Genomic DNA, 19,138 nt, shown 5'->3' on the forward strand with positions numbered 1-19,138 from the left:
AATAAAACAAAAATTACAACTCTTGTGTACTGTGGGTAGCCACTTCAGCTATAGCTGATCTTCAAGTGGGCCTTGAACTATCATTACCCTTCTTCATTCTGATACATTAAGCACCTGATAAGAAGACAGAAGGTACCATAGTTTGGTATGAATCAGCCAGGTATCAAAACTTCCGTTCATGAGGCAGGAGCTCTATCATTGAGCCACAATAACTACTTTGTAAATATTGGTCCGAATCTAGCAGATACTTTGCCAAATGAAAATGTGTCACATAGACGTTACTTAGGGGCAAGAGTTAACAATTCTTTATTTTGGAAACCTGTGACTGAGGATGAGGTTTTTAATCATCTTGTAACTCTAGATGAAAAGAAAGCTTGTGGTCATGATAATTTACCAGCACGATTGTTAAGAGATAGTGCTGTTTACATTTCAGGTGTCCTGGCATATATCTTTAATTTATCTTTAGAATGTGGGAGGGTACCAGATGAAATGAAAATAGCAAAAGTTACGCCTATCCACAAAAAGGGACCAAAAGATGAACCTGGAAACTATAGACCAATATCTGTTTTGCCAGTGCTCGGAAAGGTTTTCGAAAAAGTAGCAAACGGGCGATTAGTACAGTTTTTAGAAACAAACAATGCTTTTTACCACCACCAGTATGGTTTTCGTAAGACGTACAGTACTAAGTTGTCATTAATAAATTTGTCCAACACTCTCTTAAAAGCAATTGATGAGAGTAAAGCTACACTTGGGATATTCATTGACTTCAAAAAAGCATTTGATACGATCAATCATAATGTCTTAATCAACAAACTCTCTCACTATGGAATACGCGGTCTCCCGCTTAAATGGTTTGAAGACTATCTTAGAGGAAGATATCAGTTTGTTCAATATGAAGAGACAGTCTCTAAGAAAATGGAAATCACATGCGGTGTTCCTCAAGGTTCGGTTCTAGGACCAACATTATTTTTACTGTATATAAACGATCTACCATCTGTTTCTAATTATTTCAATTTCAGATTATTTGCAGACGATTCTAATCTATTTCATACCTTCCCAGCTGGACAAGATGAAATTGATGTAAATGAAGTCAATATTAACATAAATAAAATACAAGAATGGTGTGTTGCAAACAAGCTTACTATCAACTCTATGAAAACGAAATTCATGTTGATTGGTAGCAGAAGGAAAAATATTAGACTAGCTGGTAAATTGGAAATAGCCGGAGAGGAGATTGAAGAGGTTAATGAAGCAACTTTTGTAGGTATAACAATAGATAAACATCTAACTTGGAAGAACCATATTAGAATAGTTAATTCATGTATACTTAAAAGAGTAGGAATTATATTTCGGTTGCGACATTTTGTACCAAAATATACATTAGTATTATTATACAAGGCATTCATAGAGCCACACATAACTTATGGAATCGAGGTGTGGGGGAGTACTTACAAGAGTAGCTTAAATTGTATATTTTACACCCAAAAAATGGCAGTACGTGCCATCACATTCAGTGAGTGGCGAGCTCATACACGTGTATTATTTCAGAATTTAAAGATCCTAAATGTATTTGAAATGCACAATTTATCTATATGTACCTTCATGTATGACCTGGGTAATAATAACTTACCTCACTCTTTAGTAGATTATTGCGATGTAATAGAGCATAGATACCCAACAAGACAAAAAGAAGGTCGACAAGTACATTTATCAAAATTACGGACTACTCAAGGACAATTCTCTCTATCTTTCTTAGGAAGTGATTACTGGAATAATGTACCATTAGCCATCAAACTAAAAGTATCCAAAAACGATTTCAGGAATTCATTACAAAATCATTTATTAAATCAATAACTTATCATATTGCTCTGTATATAACATAAAATGTTACACTCATAATTTTATTTTGTTTTTTTGTAGTTGTGTTTTAAAAAAAAACATACTTTAAAGTTCAATATTCGCCTATATTACTAATATGTGTAGGGGCCAGGCTCGACTAGCACTTGTGCTATTTTCTGGTCCCTTTTATCAGCTCTTAACATATACATGTATGTTTCATTTCTGTAATATTTATATGCATGACATAATAATGTAATATGTAAACATCTGTAAATATGTTGTTATCGTTGGTGAATAAAATAAAATCAAATCAAATCAAATCAAACCATGTCCAGCAGGCAATCCTTGAAAAATGCTAATTCGGTTGTAATTGTTGTCCAATCAGAGTTTGTTTATAGTTGGTGCAAATCAGCTTTGGGAAGAAATGAGTACACAAACTTGGGACATGAAAATATGAATATTGATAAATTTATATATATATATATATATATACAAGTGGAACGCCTCTGGCAGTCTCGCCTGCATTACGCAATTTAATATAGCAGCAGTGCTAACTTTGAACTACTATAAAATAATCATTCACAAAAATATCATTCATATAATGACATAATACCACGTTCATTGACCATAAATGACATTTGAACGGAGACTTAAGACAGTCAACTACACCCATGTCCACATTTCATTCACTCTATCCATAAACTTTCAAAGTTATGATGGTAATTCAACAAATACCCCCAACTTGGCCAAAGTTTATTGACCTTAACTGACCTTTGACTTGGTTTTGTGACCTGAAACTCAAGCAGGATGTTCACTTATACTTGATTAACTTTATGCCCAAGTTTCATGAACTAGGTCCATATACTTTCTAAGTTATGATGTCATTTCAAAAACTTAACCTTCAGTTAAGATTTTGAAAATAATTTTCCCAACATGGTCTAAGTTCATTGACCCTAAATGACCTTTGACCTTGGTCATGTGACCTGAAACTCATGCAGGACGTTCAGTAATACTTGATTAACCTTATGTCCAAGTTTTATGAACTAGGTCCATATACTTTCTAAGTTACGATGTCATTTCAAAAACTTAACCTTAGGTTAAGATTTGATGTTGACGCCGCCGCCGCCGTCGGAAAAGCGGCGCCTATAGTCTCGCTCTGCTATGCAGGCGAGACAAAAAGCATGACACGCATACAAATAACAATATACATTGTATGTTCATATACTTGAACACTGTCTAAAGGAACTTCGTAGATGGATGTTGAGCAGTAAGTTGAAACTCAATGATAGCAAAACTGAGTTTCTTATCATTGGAACACCTAGACAAGTGTCTAAACTAAATAAAGATTGCATAACAGTTGGAAATACTGTAGTCAAGCAGACCATGGTTGCAAAAAACCTTGGTGTCTGGTTTGACTCGCAGCTAAACATGGAAACCCACATATCCAAAACATGCAAAACTGCCTTCTATCATCTCTACAACTTACGTCATATCCAAAAATATTTAAGCAGCACATGTACTAATACACTGGTCCATGCATTTGTAACAAGCAAATTGGATTATTGTAATGGACTACCTTTTGGCTTACCAGATTCTCAGATCACAAAATAACCCTGGACTTTTCAAATCACAACTTAAAACATTTCTTTTTAATGAAGCATTCAACTAGGCCTTTCCAAATACTTATGTCATACATGTATGTAACTGATTAATGTTGCTGTTGCCAATTGTTATTCTAAGTAATTCATTATATTGTATAATTTTTATTTTTGTAAAGTGCATTGAGAGTCCTTTCAGGTCTGAAATGCGCTATATAAGAACCACATTATTATTATTATTATTATAAACAAATTACAGTGTGTTCAAAATGCATGTGCCAGACTCATTTGTAATTCCCCTAAATTTTCCCATGTAAGGCCCCTACTCCACGATCTACATTGGCTTCCAGTACGTCAGCGAATCAAATTCAAAACAATGCTCCTAACATAAAAGATACTACATGACATGCAGTCAGGTAATTCAACTACAAGAGACGTCACACATTAATTTGAAATGCTATTTGGAATGACAAGCTATCCTATACAAACATTGCTATAATCTAAGGTATGTTTTTTTTCATATTAATCAGCTGAGACCGTAACAATTTCATTTTGGAGATATTATCATAATTGGTATAGGATATAAAAAGTAGAGTTATGTAATACATACCATCACATGTACTGTTATTAGAACTTAGCTGAAAGCCAACAGTACAGTTGCAAGTGTAAGATCCATTAGTATTATCACATGTTCCATTGACGCAGGGGTTGTCCCCAAGGCATTCATCAATATCTAAAACAAAAAATAGGAATAAAGCACAAGAGAGAGAGAGAGAGAGAGCATTCTACATTGTGTTCATACTGTAAAACACACAGGGATATCACCTTCAAACTGATAAAAATAAGTATGGAAACAGTGTGAATCATATCCCTCAACAAAACCCTCCAACTCTTCCACACCACTTTTTTTTTTCCATGTCTTCTTTGCCCGCCACCTGAATGTGGGTTATTAATTCATAATTATGCAAAGTGTTTTGTGAGGGTTAATGTAGAGCAATTTGAATGAATTATACCACTGGAAAGCTAGGAATTCTCTACTTCAGATGGGCTATTTAAGAGAATAATGAAATTTGGGGAGTTCTGGAAACAGCAGGCTACATATGGAACTTTCAAGAGATAGAATTGCTGTTTGACATTCAGTACCATTAGCAAAATACATTTTGGTCACTTTCTTTATTTTTAAATGATTTTGACATAAAGAGGGCATCAAATTGATTTAATAGATTAAATAAAAGAGAGTTTAAGCATCACACTGATATGTCACATATTCAGTGGTTAGGCATGTAAAGACAATATCCCTGTAGAGTGAGCACTATATATACATACCAATGCATGTACTTCCATCAGGACTTAGCATATATCCGTTGTAACAGTTGCATGTATATGATCCCATGTTATTCATGCAATTTCCATTTACACAAGGATTACTTGCTTGACACTCGTCAATATCTAGATGAAAAATAATTAAAATAATTCATTCTTGAAAAACAAAAACAATGGTTATGTCATTTCATGTTTACTGTCACGAACCATTTCAATTGAAACATTTTATTCAGCAAAGACAGAATGAGAATGAAATTCTAAAAACAATTGGGAGTGAAAATCAAAATACAGATTTAGGGCTTGCAAAACTTGTTTTCTCTCTCTTTCTCTGTTCAAAAATATACATTGAATCAAAATCAAATTTTTGATATGTAATATTATAAAAGTATAAAGCTTGTGATCAACTTTCCAAACTCCATAAAAAATCCATACCACTTCAGCCAACTTATTAATGACACTAAATGCACTCTGCAGAGTGCCCAAGGTGCAAAAAAAGAAGAGAGAGAGACAAAAAAAAAATCTGTCATGATAAAAAAATGAAGAATAGGAAGCATTGAAAAGATGTGTTAATTACATGTTCATTCCTCCCAGTTTTACATATTATATACAATCATATATCCTAAGAATTAATGTTCCTCTGTTATTATATTTCTTAAAATAAAGCAACTATGTAAGTAAAGAATGAGTTTAAAGTATATGGAATATAAAGAATAAAATATGTATATCAGTAAATAAGGAAATGCATTGTTATGAAAAGTAGATGAAGGTTGTTGTGGAACAAGAATACATCCTGTTGGTGCTCAAAAAAGTTGTCAGATCAATCAACTTAAGTCATATTTTGATATTACAAAAGATGCAATCACATATTTCAGTTCTTACATCAAAGTTGCTAACCTGTACAGGAACATTTCAGTATTTAAAAGCATAAAAACAATGTCTGGTTTAAAAATCAGTATATTCAAAGAAATAACACAGGAAAGTACACAAAGCTGAAAATTCAGAAATCAGTATTTTGCATGAAACCATCAGTATATTTCTCATTTTTCAGTAGGTAATACTAAAAATCAGTACTAGTTGGCAGCTCTGTTCAATGAAGATATTTAGATTTTAAAACTCTTAAAGAGCAAAGAGCATTACACCTTTTCATCTTTCTCTCTATGAAGCAAAACATACATATCTAGTTTTATTGATTTGTCCATATTTTTTGCCACATGTCAATCAAATACAAAACTTATTATAAAGAAGTAAAATAATGACAATTAAATGAAACACAAAATACAAAATATAAGTTAAAGGAACTTAAAGTAAGGCATATTGATTGCAGTAAATAGGCTCTAAACAAATAAGTGACACAAAATAGATAGGCAGGTAATAAGGAGACATTCTGTAAAGGAAATATCTGACCCCTTATATGTGGGATCTCTGATTGTATGATTTGTCTCTCTTTCTTATTCATATTTCAATAAATGTAGTTTTCTAACAGTTCAAAAAGTGAAGTAAACCTGGAGAAAATGAACAAATTGATTGTTTAATGGAATTGCATATCAGTGGAAGAAAAACTTAGCTTGGGAAATTATAAAAACTGAAAAGTGACCAGAAGAAAGAGCATTACAAAAATAAATAGGTTGCCAAAGATGACAAGGTAAAATAAAAGGGCACAGAAGACCTCATAGTAATTAGTATTCTAATTCCCCAATAGTTGAGTTTGACAAAAATATAACTGTTTACTTTATAATGGATCATTGAATTATAAATATAAGATAGAAATTCATTGCACACTGAAATACAGATTATTGACCTGACTGATATATAACTCTGGATTAAATACCTGTTTCACACATAGTTCCATTGTAACCATCTGGACAAGTACAGTTGAAGTAGTCAACCCCATCCGTGCAATTCCCTCCATTCATGCAAGGATCTGACAGGCATTCATTGATATCTGTGTAATATCAATTCAAACAACAAAATATTGTACAGAAATTACAAGTTATTTTTGTATCCTGAAAACGATGCATACAGATTCTTATTGACTCAACCTCTTTCCATACCTGAACTTTCTGTAAAGAAATTCACATTCGTGTTGAATTCACAAAACTACCCGCAGTGATCTTTGAGGTATTTGTACATTAAATCTCAAATATCAATATGAAAATCTGGAGAGACAAATAAAAATACAGTCTTACAATAAGCCGCAATTGATCCGATCAATCGCGACTACGGAAAGCCAGCAAAGTCAACATATGAAATGTATGTTTGTTCAAATTTTTTTCTAGATATGAATGTATATCCATTAAGTCATTGATTTCTTGACAATTTTGTGTTTTCCTTTGTTTAAAAAGCACATTTTGCAAATTTCCTGCAGAAAAAAATTATGACATTGATGGATTTCCATAGAGTTACGATTGATTGGATCAATCATAAGTCTTTGAAAGACGGGGCCCAGATATGCTTATTGGCAGAAAGGTAAACTTGCTAAACCATTATTCTTAATTTTCATGAGAAACCACAATGTAGCAATATGCTTAAGAAGTACAGGGGAAAAGAGGACCTAATAAGAACCCAGGTCTTGCGTAACACTAGTTCCTCATAGGATTAAATACATGTACATCTTGTAATTTTTCAACAAAAGTAAAACAGACTGATATAGCAATTAACTTCTAAAAAAATATAAGAAGGCAAAGTGAATAAAACAGCAAGGAAGATAATGAACATAGTAAACCTACATCCCAAAACCTGGATGGATAAAAGGACATTTCATCTTTTTGAGGGGGCACATCTGATTGTGCAGACATTGATTCTAATCAAGAACTGCTTTGAGTGTTATATAGATTGGGACCAACAAGAGAACCAAGTAACGGTGATTTAATCAAACAAATATGAATAAACAAATGAGGGTCGTTTATTTGAATCCCCACCACGGCCTAGCATCCTTTGTCAAGGCATCAATCCACACTTCACCTATGTGTTAAATGGGTACCCGGTAGAATGCAAAAGCCTATGAAGTATGATTAGCAATTGATTCTCGGTACTCTTGTTGGAATGCTCCCCAGGGAGTGGAGAAAGTGCATACATTGTGTACAGGCATGTCAGGATGCGATGACTGTAGTAATAATAATTACAATGTAAAGTGCTTAGAAACAAAGAGTAATAAGCGCTATATAAATGTAACTATTATCATTAAAACATTGTACTAGTTGTTAGGTGAATAAAAGTAATGAACAAAAGTAGTAATAGATACATCAATTAATTCACAATATATCAATAAACACATAAACATGAACCATTAATTCTAACCATGGCTAATACAAAAAGACAAACAAAAATAATTAATAGACAAATAAATCAACAAACAAACAAATAATGCACATTAAATATCAATAAAAAAAACATACCATTTTGGCATAGATCCCCATTGAAACCAGCCAGGCAATCACATGGGTCTCCTGAAGTAGTACAAGATCCTCCATTCTGACAATTCGTCTGATCACATTGAACTATTCATGTCAAAAATAGAAAAGATTCCCTGTACTTAAATCATTCAGCCGATATTAAACTTGACTCCCAGAGTCCTACTTTTACCCAGGAATGATAAGGGTCTGGGAAAATCTATCAAGCACTACCGTACTTTATGAATAATGCCCCTTTACCTGCCATTAGAGTGATACAGACTTCTGTTGTCTCCCACTTGATTTTAAGAAGTGTAAACTAACAATAAGCTAGTTTAATAGAAAATATGAAAAATCAGAGCAAAATACAGATAACTTTTAGATGACAATCTGTCAAATAGCAGAGTTATGAAGTCTTAAAGTTTTGATTCTGTAATGTCACAGATGTGCAGCTCCCCCGTACCTCGTGTGATATGATTTCCCCTAGATAACCTTTGACCTAACCACCTTCATCACCACTAATGTGGTATTACCCAAGGATCATTTGTACCAAATACGAACGCAATTGATGCAGAAATTTAAAAAAATGAGAGCAAGTCAAAAAAAAAACTTGGAACATTTTTGTAACAGACCAACAGACGTGAAGGAAAACTGATTACTAGGTCTCTGCCGAATTTGGATCAGGCATGACAAAATATTACATGAAAGGGAAATTTCATAAACTGATCAACCTTTTTGCACGTGCTACCTCCATATTTCTCTATTCTTATTTCACTTCATAATCTGCTGTATATAGTCATAACTTGAGAGAAATACCTCATTTAATTTGAACTAGAAAAAAGAGACAACAAATAATTCATGAAGTTCCACTTATATGGGTCACACATAGATAGGACTATTACATGTATATGGAATTGTGCCAATTAAGCAAATGATAAATCACTAGAGACATCTCTTTTCTTAAATTATATTAATTTTGGCAGAAATTATTATCAAATTGTTCTGGATTAGCTGTGTTTGATCTTACCATTTATTGCTATATTTGCATCAAGGGTTTGTCCATCAGCTGATAAAGATCCACTAAAGTTGTTGGCCATTTCAGTTAAAGTTAGTGCAAGTCCGTCTGCAGTATCTTGGGTGCCAGCACCCAGTTCCATTTCTATATCAGCAACCACACTGCCTTGGCTAAATGCTATCACAATGCAATTAGACGCTTCCAGCTGTTGACCCAAGAGGTTCCTCACATATTCCCTAAACTGATGTGAGAGATGAGAGAGCATATACAAAATGTTATCTCCTGTATACCTGGACCCATCTCCTGAAATCCAGTTAAACTTTAATCCCCCCCCCCCTAGACGGAACAGTTTGAGTTAAAATCTCTCTATCATTTTTTCAAGTAATTGTGGGAAATTTTGTTTAGACAGAGAAAGGAACTATTCATTCCCCCTTTATTCTGTTTTTAATTCCAGGAAGGCTTTAAAGCAATCATGAATGACATGAGTTACCAAAGATTTTTTTTCAATCATTTGTATTGGTGAAATGAAGAAATAAATTTTAAATACTTACCACAAAACAGAATTTAATTTCTAATTCCACGAATATGGCCGATGACCTATTAGTCAAGTCTGTAGTGTATACTAATGGTTCTCCATTTAGTGTAGTTCCTGTAATATTCACCCTCACTTTACTCGTTGCAAGGTCATTTGTGATAGCTAGATAAACAAAAAAAAGTAGTTGAAAAAACATCTTGCATTCTTTACTTAACTAAAAAACAAAATAAATGATTTAAATTCTTTAACTTGTCGGCAAAACCCCCTTAGATAAGCAGATAAACAAAGAAAACTGACTGGCAATTTACTGATACAAAACAGCATTTTATATTCTTTAAAAGTATTTCAGTCATGAAAAGGAAAGCAAAGGAAATAATCATTGTTTTTTGTTAAATTTGCATCAATATTACTTGGAGGAGCTGGATAATCAAAGACAAATAATGGATGAAATAATGAAAAGGGCCAACATTCTTTATTAAAATCCACTCATATTCATTCATTTTAAATGATACTTAATTCGTCAACTTGTTAGCAGGATTGTTTGGGACAAACATATAATAATAACTGGAAAACACGTATACAATTCTAAAATCTTTTTAATCCATTTTCTAAACAACACAAAGGGAATAATCGTCAATTCATTCACTTGTCAGAGATCATGTTTCGAATAACTGGATAGACAAATAAAAATAATTGAGTAAATACTGATACAAAGGCAGTATCATTTTTTTATTCCATTTATTCATCCATTATGAAACAACAAGTACATCACATTACCTCTACGATGTGTGCTCTGCAACCAAATTGGTGACAATATAATTCTGATCTATTAACCCTAATAAGACTGGGGGGCTTGACGTTTTTCGCAATAAATCTGCCGCACAATTTTTTTTACTGCGTTGCTCCCCGACTTTTTACTTTCAGGTCTCGCAAAACTTTGGAGACCAAAATTGCGACCCCCGGGTACATGGTTCAGAAATTGCGCAAGATTCAGTAAGTGTATGCAGTCCCAGAATTGCTCAAAAACATGAATTTGTGTATGAATCCAATGCAAATAGTGTTATTAGCAATATATGTATCATTATTTCTCCTTTACTCATTAAACTCAATTAATTTCATCTCATTAATGGTAAAAATAAAGTTCCAAACAATTTCCATTGAAAATCCAATAAAAAACAAAATGTCTATACTAATCAAAGAAATAAATAAACAATTTAGAGAACAATTGATTGTAATATTGAAATTTTTTAAAAGTACATTTGATCAGAATCTTATAGAGTCTGTAAACAAAACAATAGCATTTTAGGGGCCTTATATAGTTGATTAGAACACACTAGATTTTACACATAAATTAGCATAATTAATGAGATTTTACGAAGAATTTGATTTCACAGTTTTGTAGATTATGCCATGGGAAACGCATGTGCAAATTTTCAGCCTCCCCCCAGTCTTTTTAAGTGTTGAAATAGCCCAGTCTTTTTACGGTTAAGCTTCCCTCTCTTTATGGTCATGGCCATGCCATATACAGGAATGCTTTTTTGCAAAAATCAAAACATTAAATCATTCCACGCCATCCCTTCATACTGCTCGTAACTGTTCTATTTATTATGAAAGAGGTGATATATGATTTAGATTTACCAGTGCAGGCACTTCCATTCGTCAATGTGAAATTAGCGTTGCATATGCAGGTGAAAGTTCCATTGAGATTGAAACATCTTCCATTGGTACAAAGAGTTGAATCCTCAGTACATTCATCAATATCTAGAGAGAATCAGGGACACAATCATACTTTGAAGGGATTGCATCATTTTATTGAGGCTTGAATGAACAGTTTGATACATTAATGTCATGCAATGTTGGATTGGATAAATCAAAAATATTTAAATGGAACAAGGGTGCCGTAGTGTTTCACTGTTTGAAAGTTGCACACAAATTTATAATATCATATTACATTATAATCAGATCAAGTAGAAATCTGGAATTCTCTTCAGTACCTTTGACAACCCACCATATGTGACCTAGCACCACAAAACCCACAAAAAGGTTGCAATTAATGTATGATTTTCAATTGGAGGCAATTAGGAGTATTTTTGGTCAGAATATTCAAATTTCAGATTTTGGTGCTTTCTGAAAGAGTATACTATCCCCTATTACTGTAAAAATTTGTTTGTACCAATTGAACCTAAAGTGTAATTTTTAAGTGTTTTTTATTAGACCTATTTTTGTCTTTTTGAGTTAATTGTAATCATGATTTGATTTTAAGAAAACCTGAAGATTCATCTCTCTTTGAACTCCTATGATATTAAAACAGGATAGCTTCTAACATAGATACTTGTTCAAACTATTAAGGATGTACGTAATTAAAAAGTGAATTTTGAGGGAAAGCTGATAACTCTTTCTATTGAAATTCTATTGATTTTTAATCTTCCTTTTGTCCACAATACACAATAGTGGAAGAGTATAAAGTGCTCTTCAATAGACTAGTAATTTTTAATCCCCCTTTTCTCAAAAGGAGTGTTCTGTGGTAATGAACATTATCCTCTTACTTAAGTGGGCTAGGATCAATCATTGTTCATGAGTTACATATAAAGCTTAGAATCTCCTCTTTTAGAAGAGCTATCTAACTAAAATTTCGTTTCTAGCAAATTTTTGTGGGTTTTGTGGTGCCTGGTCACATATTGTTTTCTTTATATTAAAACATCAGTATTGGTTAAGAAAGGACAGTGTTTGGCATTCCTGAAGAAAGACATAGCTCATGCTATAAAAGTAAATACATAAACAAAACGATAGACGTTCAACCACATAACAAACGATAAATATGTTCACAACCCACATCACATGGCAAGACTGTCTTATCTGTTTGACATAAGTTTCTAGTATAACCAGACACGCACGACTTACCTGTTTGAGATAAGGTTTCCAGTATAACCAGACACGCACGACTTACCCGTTTGACATAGGTTTCTAGTATAACCAGACACGCACAACTTACCTGTTTGACATAGGTTTCCAGTATAACCAGACACGCACGACTTACCTGTTTGACATAGGTGTCCAGTATAATCAGACACGCACGACTTACCCGTTTGACATAGGTTTCTAGTATAACCAGACACGCACGACTTACCTGTTTGACATAGGTGTCCAGTATAATCAGACACGCACGACTTACCCGTTTGACATAGGTTTCCAGTATAACCAGACACGCACGACTTACCCGTTTGACATAGGTTTCTAGTATAACCAGACACGCACGACTTACCTGTTTGACATATGTTTCTAGTATAACCAGACACGCATGACTTACCTGTTTGACACAGGTGTCCAGTATAATCAGACACGCACGATCGACTTACCTGTTTGACATAGGTTTCCAGTATAACCAGACACGCACGACTTACCTGTTTAACACAGGTGTCTAGTATAACCGGACATGCAGGACTTATCCGTTTGACATAGGTTTCCAGCATAACCAGACACTCACAACTTATCTGTTTGACATAGGTTTCCAGTATAACCAGACACGCACGACTTACCTGTTTGACATAGGTGTCCAGTATAATCAGACACGCAAGACTTACCTGTTTGACATAGGTATCCAGTATAACCAGACACGCACGACTTACCCGTTTGACATAGGTTTCCAGTATAACCAGACACGCACGACTTACCTGTTTGACACAGGTGTCCAGTATAATCAGACACGCACGACTTACCCGTTTGACATAGGTTTCTGGTATAACCAGTCACACACGACTTACCTGTTTGACATAGGTTTCCAGTATAACCAGACACACAGGAACAGTTGAAACTGTCAACACCATCAATACAAGTTGCTCCATTCATGCAAGGATCAGGGGAACAATCATCTATATCTGATGGTTTAATAAAAATTACATAAAATAGGCATGTCGTATTAGTACTGAAAAACAAAATGAACAAGAAATGAAAATAGGTATTTATATATATATATATAAGATAAATACAATATTATCATGAATGATGTTTTATTTGATTCTATGTTTTATTATGATATGTATTAGTTTCTATTGGAAAGTGCATAGAGAAACATCAGTTTATTATATGCTACATGTAAATACAAAATTTAAAACCATTATACAATTCTTTTATTTTCTCTGCATTCAGAATTCTGATCTTAAATATCTAATGCTGTTCATACAATAGGTTTACTGATTCAGTATCACAAAAAAAACTCATCATCTTTTATTAGATCACATATTTATTACCAGTTCAATTTAGATTCAATTTCAAAGAAGTTTATAAAAAAATTGATACCCTAGTAATTGATAGTAGAGATAGTGTTAGATTAAATGCCAGTAACTCTGGAATTTCTAATTTATAAAATATGTGCAGCAAAAAATATTTAAATACCTATAAAAAAAAACTTTTGGTTCAAAAGTAGAGCATATAAAATATTTATTTGTAGTTATTATCAAGATATTGATCTTGAGTTTTAACCTTTTTTCTCATCTTTTTTTTTTTGAGAGGACCATATACTTACTATTCTCACACACAGACCCATTGAATCCAGTAATACAGGAACATACATTGGGACCTGTGCATGTCCCACCATTTTGACACACAGAAGAACCACATGAAACTAAAACAAAACGAAAATCAAATAGTACAAAATTTAATCATTAAAGGTCAAGTACACCCTAGAAAAATTGTTTATTTGAATTAATAGAGGAATTCAAGCAAGCACAAGACTGAAAATTTCATCAAATTCGGATGTAAAATAAGAAATTTATGATATTTTAAAGTTTCGCTTACTTTTCACAAAACAGTGATATGCACAACTCAGTGACATGCAAATGAGACAGACGATGATGTCCCTCACTTACTACTCCTTTTGTATTTCATTGTTTGCATTATACAATATTTAATTTTTTACAGATTTGGCAATAATGACCAACTTGACTGAATCACATAATGTTAAAACAATGTTCAGGGAGGAATAAATTTTTTCTTCACATGACAATGAGGAAGAAATTGAAGTATTTAATATAATGAAATACAAAAGAAAAAGTGAGTGGGTGACGTCATTGGTTACCTCAATTGCATACTGACTAGGATGTGCATACATTGTTGTAATTGTAAAATTAAGGAAATCTTTCTTATTCTACATCCAATTTTGATGAAATTTTCAGTGTATATGCTTATTGGATTTTTATCCTTTTAGTCAAGCCATTTTTTTTAATATAGTAAATATATATGAAATTATAACCTTTGTATACTGTGCATTAGAATTATCAAATTTTCTATATTTCTTATTTTCCTAAACTTCTAATCTTTTACAAGTTTCAGGTTTCAAATAATGGGAGACATGACTTTGCCCATGCAGGGTCAACCCTGCGGAATTCTCTTCCACAAGGGATGAAAACCCAGACATCAGTGACCACCTTTAGGGGCAACCTGAATATGTACCTGTATAATGATGCATTTTGACAGACAACTCTCTATGTAATAAAGGCTATCCTCGTATAGTTCAAACTTGCAATGTATTTTTTTTCCGCTATCTGTAATTTCCTCTGAAGAGCCTTTTGAATCTAATTAAGATGGAAAGTGTGCTTTAGAACCCTATGTATTCTTTTCATTGTCGTTAATACAGAAATTCACAACAGGCTTTATACATATGTTATAAAGTGCAGTTCAGAAAAGGAAAAGATAGAAGTATGAGTAGAACAGACATTTTGGGAATATATAGCAAACAACAAAAGATATGAATGTCAAAACATCATTACTACAACTAAATAATATAGATAATGATATTTACAAAGATATTTTGATACAGTTAATTTTCATGTTCATGTGTTCAAACGTACAGATGGGGAGCGAATCGACCAATATTGTGCATTGCCCTCTCATTGATTTAATAGCTAGTCTTAATATGATTATATTTCTATAGAGAAACTTATTATAGATATATCAAATAGTGAATTAGTGTTATCATTCAAGTTGGTCTTTATTAAAAGACTACATATATAGGTTAGGAACCTGACCAGATTTGAGTATTTTAGGGTTTATGGTGGTCTTATACTTGGCTGCCGGTTCATATTTGTTACAAAATAATGGTTCCTTATCAATGAGTACCCCCACATGTACTGCTATCATTACTCAAAGTAAATAAAATAATGGTGCCTTATCAATGAGTACCCCCACATGTACTGCTATCATTACTCAAAGTAAATACAATAATGGTTCCTTATCAATGAGTACCCCCACATGTACTGCTATCATTACTCAAAGTAAATACAATAATGGTTCCTTATCAATGAGTACCCCCACATGTACTGCTATCATTACTCAAAGTAAATACAATAATGGTTCCTTATCAATGAGTACCCCCACATGTACTGCTATCATTACTCAAAGTAAATAAAATAATGGTGCCTTATCAATGAGTACCCCCACATGTACTGCTATCATTACTCAAAGTAAATACAATAATGGTTCCTTATCAATGAGTACCCCCACATGTACTGCTATCATTACTCAAAGTAAATCCAATAATGGTTCCTTATCAATGAGTACCCCCACATGTACTGCTATCATTACTCAAAGTAAATCCAATAATGGTTCCTTATCAATACGTACCCCCACATGTACTGCTATCATTACTCAAAGTAAATACAATAATGGTTCCTTATCAATGAGTACACCCACATGTACTGCTATCATTACTCAAAGTAAATACAATAATGGTTCCTTATCAATGAGTACCCCCACATGTACTGCTATCATTACTCAAAGTAAATACAATAATGGTGCCTTATCAATACGTACCCCCACATGTACTGCTATCATTACTCAAAGTAAATCCAGTGCTGCAGTTGCATGTATATGATCCGATGGTATTGGTACAGGTTCCATTGAAACAGGGATTAACATTTCCAGCACATTCATCAATATCTAAAACATATAAATTTACATAGAAACATTACACTTATAACACATGTAACATATAAAAATACATAAAAACATATTAAATGTTATATATAACAAAGATATATATATATATAAATATAAAGATATACATAAGAACGTAACCATACATCAATGCTAGAATCCATTTTTGAATGAAATTGATAGTCATATCTATACATTAACTAACACACAGGGGGGGGGGGGGGCTTGGGAGTATACATTAAAACATATTAAAATGTTATATATAACAAAGATGTATATATAAATACATACATCAAAACATAACCATACATCAATGTTAGAATCCATTTTTGAATGAAATTGATAGTCATATCTATACATAATAATAATAATAGGCATTTATATAGCGCCATCTATTTAGAAATATTATATTCCGAGGCGCACAAGAAACGAAAGAAAGAAAGTTTGGATGAGTGTCAAAGTGCCAATAACTAATACTGTTAGAAAAGATAAGACTTCAGTTTAGATTTGAAGGTCTCCAGTGATGGTATCATTCTTAAATATAACGGCAAATTATTCCAGAGAGAAGGTGCTGAGGCAGAGAAAGCTCGCGAACCATATGCTACACGTGTCTTGGGAGTCTTAAGAAGTTGCTGATGTGATGATCTTAGGCTACGAGCTGGTGTATAAGGCATGACAAGGTCTCGTAGATATGTTGGTGCCAAACCATTTAACACTTTCCAAGTGAGAAGAAGTATTTTAAATTCTATACGCTTCCGGATTGGCAACCAATGTAACTTTTGGAGAATTGGTGAAATGTGTTCATATTTTGATGTACCGGTTAAAACCCTGGCAGCTGTATTCTGAGCATACTGATGTTTATTGACATTGAGGTTATGTTAAATTACATCAACTAACACACAGGTTGGGGGGGGGGGGCTGGGAGCATACCCCTAAAGGCGTTTTTAAACAAATATCTTGTCAGGGGTGAACTTCCCCTTAATAGTGCTGAGCACCCAGGTGAAGGTGAAAAACATATAATACACCTTTCATAAAATAAAACATAATTTCACCGTTGTAAGGTTAATACCTGAACATGTACTGCCATTAATACTCAATTCAAAACCTTCATTACAGGCACATGTGTAAGATCCATTGTTATTGGTGCAGGTCCCATTACCGCAAGGGCTTTCCAGACACTCGTCTATGTCTAGTAGAAAAAAAGGAAAATATAAATATTACAAGGGCTTCCCATACACTTATCTATGTCCTGAACAAAGAAAGGAAAATTATAAACAAGGGCTTTCCATACACTCATATATGTCTAGAACAAAGAAAGGAAAAATACAAATATTACAAAAGATTTCTCTTTCTGTGCATGCATCTATGTGAGAAAAAGAAAAAAATATAAGAATAGCACTCACAAATAGCCTTGTAGATTCAATAGCCCTACCAAAAAGTAAATCTGTATGGTAAATTGAACTGTATGGTAAATTGAATGGTATGCTTATAGTATTGTTTACAATATTATTATTTCTCATAACAGTTTAATAAACATGTAATTATGAATTACAAATTATAATAATGATATAACTCTAATAAAGTGGATACAGGACCATACTAGATCTGAAGTGTATTTCATGAAACAAAGTGTAATTTTTCACTGAAAATTGTTATAACCTATTAAATTCCTTGCATCTGAGCTGTTTAGAACAAATCAGTGAAAATCACTGTTCCATGCAATACTCCATTGTGCACATACGACTAAAAAGAAGAAAAAAATCAGTTATGGAATAGGAATATAGACTGTATTAAAAGGTATAGCTGTGACTGAAATTATCTGAGTTTTGCAATCAATAATAATAATAATCAAATTGTATGTTACTCAAGCTTGCACAAATTGATTTATTTTATACTAAAACGAATGTGAATTGGATGATGGTTGTTTATACCCGAGGTAACACGCTCAGTTCAATAATGCTTTGCAGGCAATTACTCTTAGTTTGAAAGACTGATTGTAAACTTTGTTTGATTTTATGGGCCATGTCTGCAGATGTTACTAAAATATTATGAAGGTCTTATTATAAATACAAATCTGGAACTTGATTTGTGTTATATGGATTAAACAACACACAAAAATTAAATTTATGCAGACACCTTCAAGATATTTGTGACTGGAAAATCTTCATTAAATTCATCTTCCATAGAGATTAATTGCAAAACATCATAGTAAAGGGCAAATGCCTTTAATATATGAAAGCATTTAACTGACTACATACAAACCAAACTAAGCATAACTTACCATCACAAGCTCGTCCATTGCTAGACTCTACAAATCCTTCATTACACATGCAGATATATGATGACTGTGTATTGACACATATTCCATTAGCACAGAGTGAAGGATCATTAGAACACTCATTAATATCTAAACAAATAAAAAGTACATAAAATATTGTTCAAGATATTGTATTTTTAGTGGGAGATGGAACAGTTTTAACATTTAAGTACTTTCTTATGCTCAAATGAA

At 33.0% G+C, this 19,138-nt stretch overlaps 1 protein-coding gene across 5 annotated transcripts in view; it reads right to left on the reverse strand.

Moving 5' to 3' along the window:
• The window catches only part of LOC129268042 (fibrillin-2-like), a 180,535-nt gene that overhangs the window by 85,907 nt on the left and 75,490 nt on the right, over nt 1-19,138 (reverse strand). For all 5 annotated transcript variants that reach the window (XM_064115326.1, XM_064115329.1, XM_064115330.1 and 2 more), the window contains 12 exons: nt 18,911-19,036; nt 17,699-17,818; nt 16,507-16,632; nt 14,222-14,320; nt 13,461-13,574; nt 11,338-11,460; nt 9,716-9,861; nt 9,177-9,405; nt 8,156-8,257; nt 6,589-6,702; nt 4,764-4,886; nt 4,048-4,170 (listed from right to left, as the gene is read on the reverse strand). In XM_064115326.1, coding sequence (XP_063971396.1) covers nt 4,048-4,170; nt 4,764-4,886; nt 6,589-6,702; nt 8,156-8,257; nt 9,177-9,405; nt 9,716-9,861; nt 11,338-11,460; nt 13,461-13,574; nt 14,222-14,320; nt 16,507-16,632; nt 17,699-17,818; nt 18,911-19,036 — 1,545 coding nt within the window. The remainder of the gene's footprint in view (nt 1-4,047; nt 4,171-4,763; nt 4,887-6,588; nt 6,703-8,155; nt 8,258-9,176; nt 9,406-9,715; nt 9,862-11,337; nt 11,461-13,460; nt 13,575-14,221; nt 14,321-16,506; nt 16,633-17,698; nt 17,819-18,910; nt 19,037-19,138) is intronic.

This window comes from Lytechinus pictus, unplaced genomic scaffold, assembly GCF_037042905.1.
Source record: "Lytechinus pictus isolate F3 Inbred unplaced genomic scaffold, Lp3.0 scaffold_27, whole genome shotgun sequence".
NCBI lineage: Eukaryota > Metazoa > Echinodermata > Echinoidea > Temnopleuroida > Toxopneustidae > Lytechinus > Lytechinus pictus.